Source organism: Gymnoscopelus microlampas, assembly GCF_963454915.1.
Source record: "Gymnoscopelus microlampas genome assembly, chromosome: 2".
Classification (NCBI taxonomy): domain Eukaryota; kingdom Metazoa; phylum Chordata; class Actinopteri; order Myctophiformes; family Myctophidae; genus Gymnoscopelus; species Gymnoscopelus microlampas.
In genome coordinates this window covers 9,235,111-9,259,041 of record NC_139939.1, presented here as the reverse complement: position 1 = coordinate 9,259,041, position 23,931 = coordinate 9,235,111, and the positions used below count along the sequence as shown (strand labels likewise).

The following is a 23,931-nucleotide window of genomic DNA, read 5'->3' as shown; positions in this document are numbered from 1 at the left end:
GTCAGATTTAATCCTATTTAAACCTATTTCAATCTCTTATGTTACATAACTGACAGACAGTGTTATTTCTATTTAAATAGTCATAATTTGTTATAAACATTTTGGGTGAAATGATTAAGAGATATCATATAGTTTTGTTCGGGATCAGTTTTTTATTTTTCCTGAAAACCTTGAAAAAATGACTTAGGCCATTAGTTTAATAAGGTGACGAAATGTAAATCTATAGCACTGTTCATGTTCAGTAGTTTGTTACTGAAAATCAACCAACCAACCAACCATGCAGAACTGACATGGTTCAAACAAGAATAGGAGGGAGGAGAACAAACAAACGGATGTCAGTTAAAATAAGACTGTTTATTAATCAAATTATTTACAACATTAGCAAAGAAAATGCAAGCAAATCTGTACAAATCAATGATGCATGGGTGAATGGAAAATAAGAATCAGTTGAATTAAAAAAAATACAAACTAAACAGAAACAGAACCCAGGAGCATATGTGAGAGTTGAGAGAGAGTGAAACTGTCTAGACCAGGTTTTCCCAAATATTGGGTCGGGACCCACGTTTCGGGACGCATTTTTGTTGATCGAGTAAATATCCCTCCTAGTCCTACATTTTGTTATAAATTATTTACAAGAATTGCCAAAATGACATGAATTAAAAAATCTATAAGAAGAAAATAACTTAACAAGTAGTGAAAAAAGCAGATCTACAGCTCACAATGTGTCACATCGAGATGTGTTGTGAGCTTGTAGATCTGCTATCTTCACAAGTTTGGGTCGCGCAAACACACTCTCACTCACACTTCTCTTTTGGGTCTCAAGCTAGAAGGATTGGGAACCCTCATCTAGACCAGCCACCCAAATTATACTCCCCCTACTAATTATCTCACACAACCAACACAGCAATCCATCAATAATGTGGTGATTATAAGGTCATACTCTCATGGGTGATGTAGTTCTGTAGATGGTGTTATGACTTCATAGCCTTGATTCTGATCCATAGTGGCTGATTGGAGGCTCTCATAGTCTGGTCCTGTGGTCTGACAAGTACCGCCTGACTGGAGGTTCTGATAGATGCAGTCTGGACCGGTGGTCTGACAAATATAGAAGAGGGGAAGGGGAAAGTTTCATAATTGGTCAAGAACATTTGCCCATAGCAAGAATCAGGGGCGGGCTGGGACCAAAATTCAGCTCTAGCATTTTTTTTTGGGGGGGGGGGGTGCGTTTCACTGTTTTAACCCAGCAGCCCTATGTAAATTACGCCACTACTGAAAAGCATCCCAGCCCAAACAGTAACGTAACTAATAATTGGGCCGCGCGAAAATGACCGGCGGCCTGGAATGGCGCGGCCGTTCTGGAATTGTCCCAAATTTTCCAGTGGCCAGCACGTCCCTGGCAAGAACGTGTCCTCTGCATTTAACCCCTCCTAACTGTCAGCCATGGGAAGCTATTAATCAGCATCCAGGGAACAGTCAAGGGATTTTTTTTATCTGCCAGCGCCTTTCTGCCTTGTATTTCTATGGCGCTATTACTTTTGTCAGTTATACCAGAGCAAATAACAATGAAGAATCATCAGAAAACTGTCATAATACTCACCTCTCCATCATCTACAGTGGGGTTCCTGGTGCTGAGGATGACCCCTGGAAAACATATGCAACACACATGTTCATCTAACTACTTTGCTGTGTGTGTGTGTGTGTGTGTGTGTGTGTGTGTGTGTGTGTGTGTGTGTGTGTGTGTGTGTGTGTGCGTGTGCGTGTGCGTGGGTGCGCGCAAGAGCGTGCGTGTGCGTGCACGTGCGTTCGTGTGTGCAAACGTGTGTGTGTGTGTGTGTGTGTGTGTGTGTGTGTGTGTGTGTGTCACCTTGTGGTTTTCTGATCCTCTTTATGTAGAACATCAGCGCTGCCACCACTGTCACAGCTAGAGCAACAGTTAAACCAAGTGCAACAAGCAAACCTAGAAGTGAATATAATTGAGTTACATCAGCACCCTCAGGTGGATACATTGGCAGACAGCATGACATATTGTACGTACTACATATCCCACTACATCCTACATCCTACATATCAGTCAGTCAGTCATCAAGTTGTCAGTCTTGCTTGGTTTTCCTCAGTGTTCCTTTATACCTTGTGTAAACGTGTGATGTGACAATAAAGTTGCAGTTGAACTTGAACTTGGCACAACTCCTAAACAACAAATGAAAGAAATACAGAGTCAGGCTATAAGACTAATTAATAATGAGCTAAAAGAGATCAGTATCATTATCATCTTCACCCATCATCAACATTTTTCATAATATGAAAGAATAAGAAATAGGCTTCACAGTGGCTATGAATGAAAAGCAATGACATTCTTCACAAAAATACAATTAATCAAACTGAAAAAGGCAATAATAAACTGACTCTCTTTGACTATCTGCTGTATGGCTATTACAGGACACACTGCATACAAAGGAATTGAGTAAACAGACTACATAAGTGTACCAGCCACTAAAGATGAGGAGGAAGAGGATTCATGAAGCATGGTTGTTGTGGATATGGCCATCTTAGCTGTTGTAACAGGAGCTGGAACAAAAAGAATGGAAATGGAATAGATTTGATAAAGTCATGTATTCATTTCTAAGCATCTAGTATGAAACATCAGTTAGTCCTTATAATTTGTAAACGAACATAATGTACAGTTTATAATTGAAGAACTGTAGTTCAAAACTTACCGTCTTTAACATAAAGGTGGACTTGTATATATGGATCCTTAACAACTGCTCTCTTTAGTCTACATTGGTATGTTCCAGAGTCTGACTTCTTGAGTCCAGTGATGGACACAATTAAGGAATTTCCAGAGTTTGTCAAACTTATTCTATTGCTTATTGTAGGTTTTCCATATTCTGCCTTGGCAATGATGTCTTCATCTGTGTGGCATGGATCTTTACAGAGGTACTTTGGATGAACCGCAATGGTGTCCAGAACAGTCCAGACAAAGTCCCAGTCTGAGCAGTTGAAAGACACATTACCCCCAACATGACCAGTTATGCGGAGTGTGGATGTTGTCTCCACAATACTCCACACTACAATCCAAGAGGTAAGCAAAGAAACAGCTCATCAGTATGACACACAACTTAATTGACAACATGATGTGAGGAGTGTATTTTTGCAGACGGTTTCTAGATGCTCTACACAACAGTGGACAGACAAAAAACATCACACAGACGCTCATGAGACAGACAAGCACACAGGTAGAGAGATTAAAACAAGCAGAGGTCACTCACCAGAAAGCAAACAGTAACAGTAGACATTTCTCATGATGACAACGAGCTGCAGATGACTTGATGTCAAATTCTGTCCGGAGAGATTATGGGTCTTCCTCATACGTACTTACGTAGGTTTCACTTCTACGTTAGTGACCAACGTAGAAGTGAAACCATGTCGGATGCAACCACTGTGGGATTTTTCACAAATAAAAGAGACAGCCCACAATAAACTTGAATAATAGACAAAGGTTTGACTGTAACAAATAAGTAAAGTGCAGCAAAAAAAGTATGCATTTTGTGTTTGTTTTAAACTCCTCAAATTCTCCATGTAAAATCAAGTAAATAAAAATAACGTGTAAACAAAGTCAGATACGTAGCACAGTAGGCTGTCAGCCATTATTCAATTATAAATTGCTGTAATGATACACTATCTGAACAAAACAAACACCATTATTCTAAACACAGCACTTTACAACAAAAAAAAACACGTCATGATTCAGAGAGATCATGTGAAAGGCGAAACATTTTCTCCTGACGGTCACAATTTCCTGGAAAAGTTTGTCTTTGTGCTCATGGCTTTCCGCAGCTTCGTTGAGTCTTTTTTGAGTCATTGTAGCCATGTTTTATTTCATCTCAGGGCACAGAAACCTCACTCAGTCGATGACACAGGAACCACCAACATCATGAGGCCTAGTTTACAAAATGAATACAAATCATGTTCCTCACTGACTGACAGTATCAGTTAATTACTGGACCCTGTGTTCGGAACACATTGAATGAAGAACTTCAGAAAACATTAAAGTGCTACTAAATAGGCTGGTAGCCTGTCTGAGTTGGTGTTGCAAAATGGAGCTTGTGCCTACTGTCTATGTGTCACATACATTCAAAACCACAACAACCGGTTATGGTTTTGAAGCGAGGCTTTGTTGTAATTCTTGGAAATGACATTTCCTCATTCCGTTGTTATGCAACAACTTTATCAAACATATCACTGTTGTGTAATAGAAGAAGTGTTTGCACCTCAAAATTTGCTATATAAGTTATTTTCTGTTCGATTTTACTGCAATTAAAAGCTTATGTTGACAACTGTGTGAAGAAAATGTTTCATGTCCTTAGGGTATATGTTGCGTTGGTGTGTGTGTGTGTGTGTGTGTGTGTGTGTGTGTGTGTGTGTGTGTGTGCGTGTGTGTGTGCGTGCGTGCGTGCGTGCGTGCGTGCGTGCGTACGTGCGTGTGTGTGTGTGAATATGGAGTGTCTAACCTCAATGTGTCGTCATGTTATCAGGTGCAAACAAATCAGTCAGCTCCATATATGGGCACAAAAGGGGGCATGCCCATATATGGGCATATACTGATGACATCAGCTATCTCCATATACGGGCATAAAAGGGACATGGACTGACAGATACAGAGATACAGAGATATGGGCATGATCGGTCAGATCGGCGGTGCAATGTAGGTGTGAGGTATTATGTATCAATAAATCTGCAAATCTCCATATCTGTCACTCTGTGTGTCTGTCTGTCTGTTTGTGTCCCTCGTATGCCCATATATGGAATATGATGTCATAGTACTGACATCATATGGAGGCCTCCAAATACTATGTATGATCATGTGTATTGCACTATATTCTGACACCAGGTACAACAGGTTTTGCGTAATGGAAGCAGCATGCGCTCCAAACGCATGACGTCAAAGACTGACTCCAAGTTCTATGATAACGGGACTGCACTAAGTACTCTGACTATGCGCAGATCTCTATGGTGCGGATGAAGAAAACTAGGCTTTAGTTATAAAATAACAATAATAATAATATTTTTAAGATTGTACCATGCTGCCCCTGAAGGAGAAAGACAAACCTATAATCCAGAAACTGTTGTCAGCCGGATGCTGTGCACACTGTGTGCTCCGATTCTGCTGTGTGGGCGTGCCGGGTGCCTACCAGACGCCCTACGAGGACACAGTGAAAGAACTCCAAGCTTTCATAAGTGACGCAGTGAACAACTCCCAACGTACGTCCGTACCAGAACCCACAGATGGAAACAACGCCCAAGGTTCATCGGTACCGGAGCCCGCTGAACACCCGGCAAGTAAAAGAATGAAGCTCTCTGATAACAGACCAGAGGGTGGCTCTGGTGATGTGGTTTTCAAGGCAACAGACCAAGTCAGCCTAAAAGCCAAGGAGTCATGTGTGTGCGCAGTATGCTTGGGCATTCTACCACAGTTCAGTGACAAAACTAGTGCCATGAAGATTGTGAAGGCAGTGAAGACAGGGAACTATGAGTGTGACAGCATGATGCTGTCTGTCTCTCTCCCCGCTCAGCTACGTGTCAGAGAGAATTCCTGCTGGCTCCATGTGAAAAGGGAAGTGAGAGGCAAGTTGATGACCCTAGACAAGGATGACGTCATCCTGGTGAAGGAGGCCTTTAAGTGGATCGTGCAGAGCCACATCGACAGGGAACTTGGAGGTGTCACCATGGTCACCAAGATGGCGGCGTTCTTTCAGAGTGCACTTGAGGTCAACATCAGTTTCACCCACCCTGAGACAGACGCAGACTGCCACTTCCTTTCCACAACGTGTCCAGATGTCTTCAAACCAGGCAAGAACAAGGAGTCCCTTTACACGAAAATGGCAGTAGTCAAAGCCCTGGACAATATACCTGATGACCGGTTCACCTCAAACTACCCATGTCCACCTACACGGCCCACAACCAAGTGTACCACGCAGGAGATCCAGTGTGTTCACGCGTCTCTCTTTGTGGCTGGCAGGTACAACAAGTTCTGTCGCAGCCTGCCTCAGACCCCATGGCTGATCGATGGAGAGAGGAAAATGGAGTCCTCAGTGGAGGAGCTCATCGCTGCGCCTCTTGTTAGCACATTCAGAGCCAAAGGCATCAATTTCTCCTCATCGGGAAGAGAAGATGTTGACGTCAGGACTCTTGGAAATGGTCGTCCGTTTGCAATGGAGCTGGTAAATCCTCATCGCATCAGGTTGACCAAACAGGAAGTGAAGTGGCTACAGGAGACCATCAACAAGTCTTCGGACAAAATCAGAGTGAGACATCTACAGATTGTGTCCAGAGAGGCCATAGCTCATATGAAGGAGGGCGAAGAAGAGAAAACTAAATCGTATACAGCTCTTGTCTGGAGCCAGAAACCCCTACTGAAAGAGGACGTCACGTTTATCGACGATATCAAAGAGCTGACGATAAACCAGAAGACTCCTCTGAGGGTGCTGCATCGCCGGACGCTGGCAGTCCGGAAACGTACGATCCACAATATGAACGCCCGCGTTGTGGACCCACACCACTTTTACCTGGGGCTCAAAACCCAGGCTGGGACTTACATCAAGGAGTTTGTCCATGGTGATTTTGGTCGTACCACGCCTAACCTCTGTCAGCTGCTGAAGACGGACGTGGACATCCTGGAGCTGGATGTCGAGTCTGTTGATGTGGACTGGCCACCTGCCATACCAGAGTGATCCTACCATCAGTGAGAGAAACAAGCAGACATGTCTATGACGGGTACAACGGGTACAATAGGTACTCGGACATGCGTTAGCTGGCATCGTTCCTAACGGGCACTGGCCTAGTATAACGTAAATCCAAACATGTATTTGAAAGCCTTTGCAACTTTCAAAAAGCATACAGTAGGTTGTTACATTTTTTTATGCAAAACGGTTGAACCTGCATTTACAAACTGCTTTTTATTTGTTAACTTCACTTTGTGTTTGGGGTTTTGGAGACTGCCCTGAATGATCTGTAGTCACATAAACCAGACCGTATCTAGAAATATATGCCTCTAATATAAATAATGCTATTGCACAAAATATAACCAAATTGAAAAGAAAACAATTGCTATTGCCGTGGCTCCTTCCTGTGGCCAAAATGGGTTTATTCATAATCGTGTAATTAAAGTTGAGAATTTAACTTGAAACTTTGACAAGTGTAATATTAACACTACTGCGGCTCAGAGGTATTCAACTTCAGAGGTCAAGCGGGCCACATTTAAACAACAAGGAATGCGATGAGACAAAACTAATTTATATTGCTTTCAATGCTTTCCAGTGTGTCATGAAATATGAAAACAATTAGATTAAAACCAAACAAGTAATCTATTAAACAATTAATAAAACTACAACATATGTGTAGTTGGCTTATTATATATTGCACCCCAAAGCATCATGGAATATTAAATTAAGCATAATTTGAGTAAAAAGAAAATATTTTATGGGTATAAGGCTTTGACTAACAAGGCTTTTTTTATGCACCCCAAGGCATCATTGAATATAGTGGGGTTATTTTAATAAGATAGGACATACAATACTGGTAAATTATTTGGGTAGATAAAATGATGCCTTCCTTTTCATTTTTATGCATCACAAAGCACCATTGAAGATGAAAGCAAATATCATTTTGACTAAAAAGAAAAATGTGTGTGGGTGAATAAACTATTCAGTGAGTCTGCATTCTTTTCAGATCTGGGCATTACTCGGTGGTGGTAGCTGCTCTGAGAAAGTCTGCTCATTGTCTGTTTGTTAGACTGGAATGTTGTTCTGATTCAAAAAAATTCTATGGCAAAAAATGAGAGATAATCCAATGCAGGTCAGGATTTTCTGCACGTATTTAACCCATTAAGTGCTGGAACGCATCTGTGTCACTTTTTGATTTGAGCTAAAAAGCATTATTTTACACTTTGGCTATTCAAAAATACCAGATATACAAGCTCATAGCGCGGCACCGAGTGCCGCGCTACGAGCTTGTAAATCTGCTATTTTTTAAAAATCGTGAAAATATGTGCAAATCTTTGAATAGATATTGTTTTAAAGTGAACATTTTAACTCAAAACTTTGCTTCGGGGGTCCCTGGAACAAATTATTTTGAGGTGGGGGTTGGCGGCCAAATACATATAATTTTGGGGGGTCTTGACATGAAAAAGTTTGAGCACCGCTGATATAGAAACATACGTTTTTTCCAGAATACTGTTGGGATTAAGAAGACATTTGTAGAATCGGCTTCAGGCCTTAATGGGTTAATTCAGAGCACAGTGTCCTTCACAACACAGGACATCCAGAATGTGTCAGTTCACTCCTGCTTGCTTCTTGCTGTGTGGATGCTGTTGTGCTGCAGTTCTATGAGTTGCTCCTCCAACAAAGCCCTCTCGACTCCAAACGCAGGCGTGACTGACAGTGAAGTGGCTCGCACGTCACACGCAAATGGATTCTCTGTGAATGCCAGCGGCAGCTTCGTGAACTCCAAAATTCCTCTTTAACCCTTTCAGACCGAGAACGCATCTGTGTCATTTTAAGATGTATTTGGGCTATTAAAAAATAGCAGATCTATAAGCTCATAGCGCGGCACCTGGAACAAAATATTTTGAGATGGGGGTCTGTGGCCAAAATTCATATCATTTTGGGGGTCCTTGACATGAAAAAAGTTTGAGAACCACTGATTATCGCAACATTATGTTCTTTGCTATGAGCTTGTATATCTGCTATTTTTGAATAGCCAAAGAAATCTGCGTTCTCGGTCTTAAAGGGATATTTCACTTTCAAAAAAACTTTGGGGCATTTTATTGTCTACTCAGGCTTTTGTGAGCCCCCCAGACAGTTTTCAAGTTGCTTAATTCAGTATTAAGATATTTGATATTAATTTTATCAGACCCGCCCCCTTCCTATACAAACCCATTATAACTTCAAACTCTATTTTTAGCTAACTTTTTTCATATATTTTTTATATTTTTTGGGGAAAAAAAAAAAAAAAAAAAAATAGAATACAAAAATAGAATAAAATAAATGAAAAAAGTAATTGAAAAAACAGGGCCCCCCTCACGTATTAGGAGGGCAGGGTGAGTCACCAGAACCAAGGACGGGTGTTTTTGATTAATCTAATATTTTAAAAATGGAGTTTGAAGTTGTAATGGGTTTGTATAGGAAAGGGGCGTGTCTGATAAAATGAATATCAAATATCTAAATACTGAATCAAGCAACTTAAAAACTGTCTGGGGGCTCACAAAAGCCTGAGTAGACGATAAAATGACCCAAAGTTTTTTTTTAAGTGAAATATCCCTTTAAAGGGTTAAACTCTGTTAGACATGGTAAGGAAGTGGGTGAAAATCAACCTTTTTGGTTGAGACACTTTAGACTGGACTGTAGAATAGGAACGTGTGAGAAATCTCTTGAGCTGCTGCTCAAACAGGCTCTGTTTAGTTTCAAACATGGCTACTGTACATCCTTCCGCATTGTCAGCAGAATATTATGTTTCCCCTGAAGTTTCAGATTGAGTGAAACGTGTCTAGGTGTGAGATAGGACCTAAGTGCAGAAACACAGAGGCAGAGGCGGAGCAGTCCAAATTCAAGCATTTTTAATAAGAAATGAAACAGGAAACACAAGGAAGCAAACTGGGAAACTGATGCGGGGGTTCCAGTAAATCGCATCTGGCCTTTTTGTTCCGAAAAGCCGGTAGCATTTCCATAAAGCAATCAAGGACCTTTCCATGACTTAACCATCTGACCTCCACATGCATTGCCAACACAGTGTATACACTTTTCAGTGTATACACTTTTTGCACATGCACTACTGCGCCCCAATTGGCTGGCATGTTACCTGCCTCCCGTTTCAAGGCACACTGCCCAACTTTCACAAAACTTTGCCCAGTAATTATGATAATTGTATGCATAATAATCAGGCATTATGTGGGACACAAACCAAAGGGTTGCAGGCCAGATGGCTAGGCTGAGCTTGGTACACTGTGATGTGAGCAAGATATCTACTGCAGTTGCCAATATTGATTACAATTGTCAATACTTGCTATATTTATGTTTTATTCTTTATTCAGATCCCCATTATCTTCCGCTGCCGTGGTCACTAGTCTTCCTGGGGTCCACATAAAACGACACAAAATAAAACAACATACAATATACTGTACATACAAACAACAACTGACACTGCACACTCGTCAGTCTAAAGTTGAGACTGACGCGTGTCAGTTGTTGTAGGTTTAGACTCTAAAACTAAGTTAAACTATTAAAATGCCAATGATAATTACATGATAATATAGGAACATAGGTTAAACATCATGTACAAACATGTTAATCGTTCCAGTTGTGTGGTCTCTCTCTTATTAATATCCGTTTGAGAGATGTTTTTAATTTGCTTCTGACTTGTTTAATATTTACAGATAATGAGTTCCACTGGTGGGTGGCTCTATAAATAACTGATATTTAGAGTATATCTGCATTTGGCAATATTTGTTCTGTGACAATGGCTTTACTGAGGAACACAAATGTAAGTGTCCAGACTGTTTCTTTAAGGCCTTTAGATAGAGGTGCCATCAAATAGAAATCGTTATCAGAAATTGACTGATTGCACCAGTTGAGACATTTTGGTATGTTGGTTTGTATGCAAATCAACAGTGACTCAGTATGCAGTAACGTAAATTGGATCTGAAGGATCCTGGTTGACGTAAACATTAACATTAGCATAGATGTTGGAGTTTGGATCAACAGTGGTCTTGTTGATAGTCATGGAGGCATGAGACATGATGAGAGAGGGGCTCTCTGTTGATTGGTCTTCACCTCTTGTTTCTTCATTTGTCTAGGAAGAGGCAGAGGGAGTATGTCATACTTATAAACAAATACAATCTGTTTCAAAACGTTGAAAGAAAGAGATAAGACAGATTCATACAGTATGAGATAAACAAATAATACTTTCCCAGATCTGTTCTGCTGTGAGACAAATGTGAACCAAATAAAACAAGAACGAAATGACAAAAGTCATATTCTACCAGGTGCTGTATGTGTGTGTGTGTGTGTGTGTGCGTGTGCGTGTGCGTGTGTGTGTGTGTGTGTGTGTGTGCGTGTGTCTGTGTGTGATTGTTTTCATAGACCTGATTACTTGTTTTTCGAATATGCGACGGTAAACGCTAATAATGTTTTTTTATATAAACATTTTTAGACACCATACGGGTCTTCCCAACAAAAGCGAAGATTGAAGTCAGTGTGAACATGGCCAAATAATAACTTAATAGCCAAACTAGGTCTAATGAAGCACGCTAGCATTTAGGCTAACTAATTCCCTGAGGCAGCAGTGCAACTTGCACTGTCTGCAACTGTTCCAGTGTGAATGAGGGGAGCGGAGGGCGGTTACTGCGGAGGACGGGCCGTCTCCCCATTGGCTTAAAGGACGGGCCGACGGGGAAGTGTCCCCATTGGCTTAAAGGAGTGAAGGACAGCCATGACAGCCAATGATGAATAGGTGTCGACTAGGTGTCAACTAGGTGTCGAATGATGATGATTAGTCTGACTGTATGTAGACTCAGGCGCTCTTCGAGCACCTGGTAAAAAGAGGGAATGGAATAGTAAAAGCAAACACATGCATTGCTTTTGCCATCTACACATAAATACATGTTAGCACAATTGTGACATCTCTTTGGATCATACGAACAAACTCATATACTTACTGTACACTTTGACAAATCCCATATTGTTTGCATTTAGGAGCAAACATTCATTATTTTAAATGCATTAGCCAAGGCTAATGTTGTCTTAAAGGGCAAGACCACTTTGGTAGAGGTTTGGGTTGTATAGTTTCCTTGCCATGATGTAACTCCAAAGGTGGACAAGAAATGAAAAATAATTGCTCCATTGATTCGAAATTGATAATTCAAAATATGCTCCTCATTGACTTACATTGTACACTGAAACAGCTCTCAAAGTCACTCTTTTAGCCCGTAAACGAACACAATCAAAGCTGATTCAGACAATATAGAACATCACCAAACCCAGTACTGTTTAATTTTTTAATAAAAATGTCAACTTCCTGCTGATTTTACTATTTTAAGATCCGGATCCGGATCCGCCGATCCGGTCCGGGTTTTCTTTCTAATAAAAATAGCAAAATCAACAGTAAGTTAACATTTTTTTCAAAAAAACAAACAGTACTGGGTTTGATGATGTTCTATATTGTCTGAATCAACTTTATTTACGTTCTTTTACATGCTAAAAGAGCGACTTTGAGAGCTGTTTTACTGTACAATGTAAGTCAATGAGGAGCATATTTTGAATGATCAATTTCTAATCAATGGAGCAATTATTTTTTATTTCTTGTCCACCTTAGAGTTAGATCATGGCAATGTAACTACACAACCCAAACCTCTACCAAAGTGGTCTTGCCTAATGTTGAAAGTGCAAACCAGTGTTTGAAGACAGTTTAAGTGTATAGTGCCCCGGACAAGACCCGACCCAGCTCTGCCAATCGAGCTCAGCTCTATTGGCACAGTGGGTTGTGTGTCGGTTTTCTGAGTGGGAGAGTGGGATTCCATCCCAGCTCGGTACGAATCACTAAGCAAGACCACATATTGTAGCGAGTGTGTCTTGTTGCAATGAGAATATCTGTAGAGTAAAACAAAATATATGATTTAATCTTTTTTTTAAGTTGTCCATTGTTCATGTTGTTTCTGTGTCCATTTGTATGGTGACATCCGTACTTTGAATTAAACATGTGTAACATGTTGATGTCAAAAGCTGTAAAAATATGAACAAATCTTGCACTAAATCTCTTTAGGCACTTGAAGCTGTCATTACATTTATTACATTACATTGTATCTATAATTGTTAATGCATAAACGTGAAACTTATCGCTTCCTCAGGAAACTCGCCATCACCTAAACAATGACCCTGTGCCCCATTCGCCTTGTAGCCAACCCAAAACTGATCAGCTCTGTATATTTTAGAGGCCACTTCACTGAAACTCCAAGAAATGTATACGTTTTGCAGAGGACTTATACCTGTATGAGAGAACGGTTGCCTTTCTGCTTCTCCCCTGTTCATAAACAGCCCTTGATACATTTCTTTTGTACTTTGAAACAGTTTTTTAGACAAGTATTTTTGGTAGAATGTTTTTTTCATTAAGTTTTTTATTCCACCACAATATCCACCAGAAACAGACTGCATGGTTTAGGCCCGGTCAGAGTTTGATTTAACCTTCATTTAATCAGGAAGTCACCTTGAGATTTACCATGTCAACCATTTTCAACAGAGATTTGACCAAGAGAGCGCAGAGACTAAACAACATAAACAAAAACAATGTACAACTAGACGCGTCGCAATTCCGGGGAAATTGCAGAGTGTGGTTGCGCCGACGCCGGTCGCGGGTCGCGGCCGCTGGGACTCGAGGAATAGGCCGGGAGGAATAACGTCGGAGGCTGCGCCAATTACATTGTCACGTCTGTCATGAGATCGCTTGCGTTTCATTTTGAAAGGATCGATCCACCCCGAAATAATGTTTTTGCATCAAACGGTTACATTTTGCGCATTTGTGGCGCCCCCTATGGGTCAAAGTGGAAATGCTTTTGGGAATTTGTTGAGTAAACCACCCTCGACATGTGATTTGAATTTGGGATTGACCGGACGTTTCGTTCGTGATTTCTGGCATTTTTGGTCAAACGGGCCCCTCCCGCTAACTTTGGAAGCCATTTACGGACGAACGGTAAGGACTATGAAAATGCCGTTTGGATATGTTTACCGCATGGGCTCAGAGATCATGTGTACCGATTTGTGTGAGATTTGGAAAAAAATTGTAGGAAAAGGAGCAAAAAGTGTGTTTTGAAGAAAATTCAAAATGGCGGAAAATCTATCCTGACGCAAATGGGCGTGGCCTATATGGGGAGATGCGTAATGACCCAAGGAATCCAGGGAAAAAGAAATTTTGATTTTACGACCTACGGTTCAAGAGTTATAGGCCAAAAGGTAAAGTGGGCTGTTATAGCGCCACCATGTGGCCGACTGGTGTGATTCTTTTCATAATAATTTTGCAAAAAACTATTAACCTCCCCTCCAAATCTTGTAACTGTAGCCCTTACGGTTTCCGAGAAAAAAATACTTGAATGGGAGTTTTTGCAATTCCCATTAAAGTGGATGGGGAAATTTAATGCAGAAATAAATCAATATCAAAAAATCTATCCTGACGCAAATGGGCGTGGCCTATATGGGGAGATGCGTAGTGACCCAAGGAATCCAGGTGAAAAGAAATTTTGATTTTCGGACCTACGGTTCAAGAGTTACAGGCCAAAACGTAAAGGGGGCTGTTATAGCGCCACCATGAGGCCGAATGGTGTGATATTTTTTTCAATAATTTCGGACAATATTATGAATTATCCCTCCAAATCTGATAACTCTAGCTATTACGGTTTCTGAGAAAAAAATACTTGAATTTGAGTTTTTTCACTTTTCCATTAAAGCGGATGGGGACATTTAATGGCACTAATAAATTAATATCAATTAAACTATTCAACCAATCTCTTAGCCCTATACACGCGCACGATTCCCGATTTAGACGGTCATTTTGACATATGGCACAACATTGGGGGATAAAAACTGTGGGAGGAGATGCGGTCACAAAAAAGTTTATCTATAAAGAAAGAAACTAGACGCGTCGCAATTCCGGGGAAATTGCAAAGTGTGGTTGCGCCGACGCCGGTCGGACTATCATAATGTCGTTTGGACAGGTTTATCGCAGGGGTCCATAGATCACGTGTACCGATTTGTGTGAGATTTGGGAAAAAATTGTAGGAAAAGGAGCAAAAAGTGTGTTTTGAAGAAAATTAAAAATGGCGGAAAATCTATCCTGACGCAAATGGGCGTGGCCTATATGGGAAGCTGCGTAATGACCCAAGGAATCTAGGGAAAAATACATTTTGATTTTACGACCTACGGTTCAAGAGTTATAGGCCAAAAGGTAAAGTGGGCTGTTATAGCGCCACCATGTGGCCGACTGGTGTGATTCTTTTCATAATAATTTTGCAAAAAACTATTAACCTCCCCTCCAAATCTTGTAACTGTAGCCCTTACGGTTTCCGAGAAAAAAGTACTTGAATGGGAGTTTTTGCAATTCCCATTAAAGTGGATGGGGAAATTTAATGCAGAAATAAATCAATATCAAAAAATCTATCCTGACGCAAATGGGCGTGGCCTATATGGGGAGATGCGTAGTGACCCAAGGAATCCAGGTGAAAAGAAATTTTGATTTTCGGACCTACGGTTTAAGAGTTACAGGCCAAAACGTAAAGGGGGCTGTTATAGCGCCACCATGAGGCCGAATGGTGTGATATTTTTTTCAATAATTTCGGACAATATTATGAATTATCCCTCCAAATCTGATAACTCTAGCTCTTACGGTTTCTGAGAAAAAAATACTTGAATTTGAGTTTTTTCACTTTTCCATTAAAGCGGATGGGGACATTTAATGGCACTAATAAATTAATATCAATTAAACTATTGAACCAATCTCTTAGCCCTATACACGCGCACGATTCCCGATTTAGACGGTCATTTTGACATATGGCACAACATTGTGGGATAAAAACTGTGGGAGAAATAGCGGTTTGAAGTATTGTTTATCTCAGTTTATCAATAACAATATATAGTCTGGTTGCCCTGTTGGGCAACCACACTAACTAGACGCGTCGCAATTCCGGGGAAATTGCAGAGTGTGGTTGCGCCGACGCGGTCGGGACTCCAGTAATACGCCGGGAGGAATACCGTCGGAGACTGCGCCAATTACATCGTCACGTCACTCCTGAGATCGCCTGCGTTTCATTTTGAGAGGATTGATCCCCCAAAAATCATGTTTTTGCATCAAACGGTTACATTTCGAGCATTCGTGGCGCCCCCTATGGATCAAAGTAGAAATGCTTTTGGGGATTGGTTTAGTATACCACCCTCGACATGTGATTCAAATTTGGGATTGAGCGGACGTTTTGTTCGTGATTTATGGCATTTTTGGTCAAACGGGCCCCTCCCGCTAACTTTGGAAGCCATTTACGGACGGACGGTACGGACTATCAAAATTCCGCTTGGATAGGTTTATCGCATGGGTCCATAGATCACGTGTACCGATTTGTGTGAGATTTGGAAAAAAATTGAAGGAAAAGGAGCAAAAAGTGTGTTTTGAAGAAAATTCAAAATGGCGGAAAATCTATCCCGACGCAAATGGGCGTGGCCTATATGGGAAGATGCGTCGTGACCCAAGGAATCCAGGGAAAAATAAATTTTGATTTTACGACCTACGGTTCAAGAGTTATAGGCCAAAAGGTAAAGGGGGCTGTTATAGCGCCACCATGTGGCCGACTGGTGTGATTATTTTTTTAATAATTTTTCAAAAAACTATTAACCTCCCCTCCAAGTTTTGTAACTGTAGCCCTTACGGTTTCCGAGAAAAAAATACTTGAATGGGAGTTTTTGCAATTCCCATTAAAGTGGATGGGGAAATTTAATGCAGAAATAAATCAATATCAAAAAATCTATCCTGACGCAAATGGGCGTGGCCTATATGGGGAGATGCGTAGTGACCCAAGGAATCCAGGTGAAAAGAAATTTTGATTTTCGGACCTACGGTTCAAGAGTTACGGGCCAAAACGTAAAGGGGGCTGTTATAGCGCCACCATCAGGCCGAATGGTGTGATATTTTTTTCAATAATTTCGGACAATATTATGAATTTTCCCTCCAAATCTGATAACTCTAGCTCTTACGGTTTTTGAGAAAAAAATACTTGAATTTGAGTTTTTTCACTTTTCCATTAAAGTGGATGGGGACATTTAATGGCACTAATAAATTAATATCAATTAAACTATTCAACCATTCTCTTAGCCCTATACACGCGCACGATTCCCGATTTAGACGGTCATTTTGACATATGGCACAACATTGGGGGATAAAAACTGTGGGAGGAGATGCGGTCACAAAAAAGTTTATCTATAAAGAAATAAAGTGTGTAGAGTACTATAGTCTGGTTGCCCTGTTGGGCAACCACACTAATGAGAAGTGTCGTAAGACAGTACACTGTCATAACACTCACCTTTCCATCATCTTCAGTAGGGTTCCTGAGGACAGCCACTGGAAAATATATACAAAACATGTAGATGAACACATGTTCATCTAACTGATAATATTTTATTTCTGGCTGAGGGAGATATGTGACTCACCTTGTGGTTTCCTGGTTCTCTTTATGCAGAGCATCAGTAGAGCCACCACTGTCACTGCTAATGCAACAGTGAAACCGACAAGCAAACCTAGAAGTGTACCTCATTGCGTTACAGCAACAGCCTTTGGTGGATGGACACATTTGCAGACAGCATGATATACATACATGCATACATACAAGAAATGCACACATTTCAGTTTATATCTGTGGACTGTGTAGTTATCAGAGGAGCGGGTGGATTTGGGTCATACAAAATAATAGAAGTTTCGGTTGGGTGAAATAATACATAACTAGAAAAAGTGCTCCTCAGAGCACAGGTCTCCGCCAGGTCAGGTACGTTATTCTGGCCTCCTGGTGGCGCTATAATAGGCCAATGTGAAAAGGCGGGTGCCAACCGTGCCATTTATTCTTAGGCCTTTCACGGCAATCAGACACTGCATTCATGATTTGAGGCATTTTGTTCCAAAAATGTGTTTTGCTAAATTAGACCTGCTGCTGGCACTATAACAGGCCAATGTGAAAAGGGTGGCATTTCTTCCTCGGCCTAGTGGGAATGTGCATGTGAAATTTCACGGAAATCGCAAGCTGCGTGCACAGTTTGAGGCTTTTTGTTCAAAACGGACCAATCCTGCAAACTTTGGAAGCCAACCTTAGCCAATCAGGATAGAATATGGGAAATCGGACAGATCCGTGTTGATCACATGACTATAGAGATATTGTGTACCGATTTGCATGACATTTGGATAATATCTGTAGGAGTAATATGGGTTTTGCACAAAACGGCCTCCTGGTGGCGCTATAACAGGCCCATGTGAAAGATTTGGGGCAGAGGATCTTTGTGCCACTTTGTGCCGCCTTGCAAGCTTGTATGTCTGCTATTTTTGATGATTTGTGAAAAACCTTGAAAGTGTTGAATGTGTTAAAAGTGTTAAAATGTTGAATAAATATGTAGCCTATATATTTTCTCCTCTTCTGGGGGTCCCTGGCACAAAACATTTTCAGATGGGGGTCCACAGCAAAATACATATCATTTTGGGGGTCCTTGGCACAAAAAGGTTTGAGAACAAATGCTTTAGAAGGCACAACCACAGTTTCCTCTTTACTGCCGCTCTGCTGCGGTGTGCATTCTGCTCGCTTTGTATGCTATTTTACTAACTAAATGCTCTGTCAGATACAAAGTGTTACTGTCTTGCATCTTGCAGTTATATCACTTGTTCACATCGGGAGTGTCAAATAGTCTATTATATTTGGCTGCACCACAATTTTGAATTAATAATTCCAACCGCATCATACCGACGACGGCCGACTTAAATGGCATACATAAGGATAACGTACGCACGCACGCACACACACACACACACACACACACACACACACACACACACACACACACACACACACACACACACACACACACACACACACACACACACACACACACACACACACACACCCACACACACAGAGAAGCTTTTTTGCTTTTTTGTCTCCACCAGGCCGAAAGGCATGGCGAGAGAGTATGTTTTGCACCCTGTCCGTCTGTCCATACATCCGTACGCCCGTCCGTCCGTTAGCAGCTAATCTCCGGCACCTGGTCGTTGCGAATCTCTCTTGGCCTGGTCGTTGCGAAACTGTGCACACACACTCCCTGGATGCCAATTCAGAACCTCTGCCCCACATTTTTCACATGGGCTTAGTTTGTCTCTTATCTCAGGTACTTTGTAAATGTAGATAACTTGTTTTTGGCCTTCTATTGTTCTCTGTTGATCTCCTTCCCACTTAACCCCCTACCCCTCTTCTTTTTCTCTCTCCCCACTCTTCTTTCTACGGAATTTAACGTTGCGATGGGAGTGTTGTACAAAAACGAATTTCACCCACTTTTTTACCTTATAAACCTGTGATGTGACAATAAACCTGATTCTGATTCTGATGGGCCTGTTATAGCGCCACCAGGAGGCCAATTTGTGCAAAACCCATTTTTTGATATTACTCTATAGTCATGTGATCAACACGGATCTGTCCGATTTCCCATATTCCATCCTCACTGGCTACGGTTGGCTTCCAAAGTTTGCAGGATTGGTATGTTTTGAACAAAATGCCTCAAATCATGAACGCAGCTTGCGATTTCCGTGAAATTTCACACGCACATTCCCTCTAGACCGAGGAAGAAATGCCACCCTTTTCACGTTGGCCAGTTATAGCGCCACCAGCAGGTCTAATTTAGCAAAACACATTTTCGGAACAAAATGCCTCAAATCATGAATGCAGTGTCCGATTGCCGTGAAAGGCCTAAGAATAAATGGCACCCTTTTCACATTGGCCTATTATAGCGCCACCAGGAGGCCACAATAACGTACCTGACCTGGCGGAGATCTGTGCTCTGAGGAGCACTTTATCTAGTTTGTTTTTCTTTCTTTGTAAAATATGCCCCCTGCAAACTTTGGAAGGCAATCATAGCCAATCAGAAGGGAATATGAAAAATGTCTATCACATGATTCCAGAGAAGTAGAGAAAAATGTGTTCTGAAGAAAACGCAAAATGGTGGAAAATAGTTAGAAGGAAATGGACGTGGGCTATATGGGGAGATGCGTCGTGACTGAAGGAATGCAGGGGATATTTTTTTAAATAGCTTTTTTCCATAGTTTTAGTCCAAAACGTAAAGTAGCCTGTCATAGCACCACTAAACAAGTGACTCTCTTTGACTATCTGCTGTATTGTTAACTTATTGTAGTAAACAGACTACTTACCAGCACCTAAAGACGAGGATTCATGAAGCATGGTTGTTGTGGATACGACGGAGATGGTTGTAGAAACAGGATGTTGAGGTGTAGACGCGGGAGTGGTCATCTCAGCTGTTGTAACAGGAGTGGTCATCTTAGCTGTTGTAACGGGAGCTGGAAGATACAGTGAGGTTAAAAATACAGAACACATAACTTACAGTATAAACATGATGTGCAGTTCATTACTGAAGCACAGACTTACCGTCTTTAACATTAAGATGCACTTCTATGTATGAATCTCCAATGATGAGAGGTCTATCTATTCCACATATGTATGTTGCAGAGTCTGACTTCCTGAGTTTAGTAATGGATACAAATAAGTATGTTCCCAAGTTTGTCAAACGAATTCTGTCACTGCGAATGATGTCTTCATCTGATGTCTTCGTGCTGCATGGATTTTTACAGAGGTACTTTGGATAATCAGTGGAAGTCCAGACATCCCAGCCTGAGCAGGTGAAATTCACATCACCCCCAACATGACCAGTTATGCTGAGAGGTGTTGTCTCCATAATACTCCACACTACAGTACAAGAGGTAAGCAAGGAAACAGCTCATCAGTATGACACACAACTTATTAACTGGCAACACGATGTGAGGAGTGTATTTTTGCAGAATAATTCTTGATGCTCTACACAACAACCACACAGGCAGAGAGACACATGATGAAAACAAGCAGAGGTCACTCACCAGAAAGCAAACAGTAAATGTAGAAATTTCTCATGATGACAACGAGCTGCAGGTGACTTGTCCCGTTCTGGCTGGAGAGGATTTGTGACTTCTGCATACTAACAAAGGTCTAGATGTCTTTACAATGGACTTTCTCTCTTTTTTTTCCTCTCTCTTATTAAACTCCACCCTCTTCCTCTGACCGCTCTGCCACATACTTCACACGGTCGCACATGCACACAGGTTCCTTGTTAGCATCATTTCATGTCTCGGTTGCATCATGGTCACCATCAATTCATACTCCGAGAAGTTTTAGACTCAGACTCTAGGAAGCACACATTTTGAAGCATTACAAAGTTAAGTTTCACTTTACATTTGCATAGAGTTAGACATACTTATAAAAAATGACCACTGGCACAAAATGAATACATATAATGGTCCTGATACTGATAGTATTGTATGTATCTTAAGATCTGTTAATTACTGGATCCTGTGTTTGGAACATTGAATGATGAACTCCAGATAACATTAAAGTGCTACTAAATAGGCTGGTAGCCTGTCTGAGCTTGTGGAGCTTGTACCAACTGTCTATTCTTTACTGCAAAACCACAACAACTGGTTATAGTTTCAACAACTTCATCAAACATATCACTGGTGTGCAATAGAAGTGTTGATACCGTTTGCATTGGTAAAAGCAAGCCATCAGTAGTGGGACTATATATGCACAGTTAAATGACAATGATACAGTACCTCTGTCTTTTGGATAGGAGGTTAGTACACCAGCATTAGTTGGCAATAGGACTTTGAGTACTGTGTCTGTTCCAAAATTTGTCATTTTCAATCATACATTAAATTATATCACAGACTACATACTGTAACCCAGTCACACACACACACACACACACACACACACACACACACACACACACACACACACACACACACACACACACACACACACACACACACACACACACACACACACACACGTACTGTGTACGCGTACAGTACACAGATGAAAACAAGCAGAGGTCACTCACCAGAAAGCAAACAGTAGAAATAGAAATTTGTCATGATGACAACGAGCTTCAAATTCTGTCCGGAGAGGTTATGGGACTAGGTTTCACTTCTTCGTTGGAAGGCACACTATGGTACCACAGTCAACCAAACCCACCCCTCCCCCTCCCCCTTCTCTGCAACCACTGTGAGACTTTTCACAAACAAAAGAGACAGCCCACAATAAACTTGAATAATAGACAAAGGTTTGACTGTAACAAATAATTGTTAAGTGCAGCAAAAAAGTATGCATGTATTGTTTGATATGAGCTCCTCAAATTATCCATTTAAAACAAATATAACAAGTAAACAAAGTCAGATATGTAGCACAGTAGGCTGTCCTACAGCCATATTCAAATATCAATTACTGTAATTATACACTATCTGTGCTAAACAAACATCATATTCTAAACACACAGCACAAACAATCAATTTCACGATTCAGAGAGATCAGGTGAAAGATGAAACATTTTCTTCTGACAGTCTCAATTTCCTGCTAAAGTTTATTTTTGTGACATGAAAAGCAGCAGCTTTGTTGAGTCTTTTTTTTGTGTCATCGTAGCCATGTTTTATGTCATTTCAGGGCACAGAAACATCACTCAGTCTCTGAATCAGGAACCAGCTACATGCATGAGGCCTAGGCCTACAAAATTAATACAAATAATGTTCCTCACTGACTGATAGTAGCTTATGTATCTAGAACTGTTAATTACTGGATCCTGTGTTTGGAACACATTGAAGTAACTTCAGATAACATTAAAGTGCTGCAAAATGGAGATTGTGGCTACTGTGTATTTGTCACATGCATTCAAAACCACAACAACCGGTTATGGTTTTGAAGTGTGGCTTTGTTGGAAATGACATGTCCTCATTCTGTTGACATGCAATAACTTTATCAAACATATCACTGGTGTGTAATAGAAGTAGTGTTTGCACCTCAAACTTTGCAATGTAATATATGTTTTTGTTTGATATTAGTCAGTGCTTAATTTGTAAATGATTAGGTGCCGGAGCTCATGAACCCAGCCTCTCTCTCTCTCTCTCTCTCTCTCTCTCTCTCTCTCATATCAACTGTGCAAGCCTTCTTGGGGGAGGGGGGGGGATTTGTACAAGTCTTGTACTCATGTGTGCCTATGACTGCCGTTTCCCCCAGAGTAGCTGCTGGACCACAGGACAAGTTTCATTTTACGTATATGAATCCATGGCATTTTCACGCGCAACAAGGTTTTAACCACTACTCACTCGGCACATAGTAGAGAGAACGTTCGGTTATGTTGTAACCTTTGTTCTCTGAGTGAAGAGACTACTGTATCTCTCCACCTCGATGTCGCTCGTCAGCGGTGTCAATCAAAGTAAAACCAGTGTAATCACGCACACCTGGGCCTTATATAGGGCTGGGTGGGCGTGCCAGTAGGACTGGTGTGTCTTATCGGCTGCCATCTTTTTTTTTTTTTTTCTACAGTAGACTGCCAGACTTTTTCAATGAAAAAAAAAATTACTCAGGAGCCGAGATACAGAATTTTTAAGTTTTAAGTTACAAGGAAGTGGATGGGAGTCTAAATCTTTGGAAAATCATATCTCCTTGGTCTTTGGGTCAAATAAAAAAAATAAAATAGAATAAAATAAAATAAAAACTTTTATTTTGAAAAGTTTTTTTTTTGGAAAGAACGCAGATCTGCGTTCTTGGCAGCGTGCGGTCTTTTGCGCAAAAGAACGCAGATCTGCGTCCATGGCAGCCAATGTGTTAAAGAAATATCCACGTTTTATGCAAGGTGGGGTCATTCCCCATACATATGAAATATGTTGGGTGGAGAGATAGTCTCGATACGATAGAGAACACACGTTACCTGACCACTCTTGCAGTGTCCGTGCAAAGTTTCACGCAGATCGGTGCAGTTATTAGTCAATGGAAACTATTTGCAAAAAAACCTCTTTCAACTTTTTTTTTTCATAAATATGATAGTAATAACATATCAAAAGTCGGTAGCACTTTAAACGAACGTCCTGGTAACAAGCATTAATTAACAGTTAATAAACAACTTATTAACTACTTATTAAGAGTTAATAAACAACTTATAAGGTAGTTATTAACTTTATAATATGTTTATAACAGTTTATAAATAATTTAACGTGCTATTAACAAACATCAATTAACAGTTAATAAACAACTTATTATCTACTTATTAACAGTTAATAAACAAC

The 23,931-nt window shown here is 40.8% G+C and overlaps 2 protein-coding genes across 2 annotated transcripts in view; one reads left to right on the top strand and one right to left on the bottom strand.

Moving 5' to 3' along the window:
* Positions 1-938: 938 nt before the first annotated feature.
* Positions 939-23,931, bottom strand: part of LOC311037651 (uncharacterized protein) — a 51,261-nt gene continuing 28,268 nt past the window's right edge. Inside the window, exons 2-6 of the mRNA XM_084046897.1 lie at positions 2,485-2,565; positions 2,128-2,187; positions 1,865-1,957; positions 1,598-1,641; positions 939-1,095 (exon numbers count right to left, since the gene is read on the bottom strand). Of these exons, the coding sequence (XP_083903023.1) occupies positions 943-1,095; positions 1,598-1,641; positions 1,865-1,957; positions 2,128-2,187; positions 2,485-2,545 (411 nt within the window). The 5' untranslated portion in view covers positions 2,546-2,565 and the 3' untranslated portion in view covers positions 939-942. The remainder of the gene's footprint in view (positions 1,096-1,597; positions 1,642-1,864; positions 1,958-2,127; positions 2,188-2,484; positions 2,566-23,931) is intronic.
* Positions 5,079-6,728, top strand: LOC311064259 (tRNA pseudouridine synthase Pus10-like; the record flags this gene model as incomplete). Its single annotated transcript, XM_084084093.1, has 1 exon — positions 5,079-6,728. The coding sequence occupies one exon, from the start codon at positions 5,079-5,081 to the stop codon at positions 6,726-6,728; it is 1,650 nt and encodes a 549-aa protein (XP_083940219.1).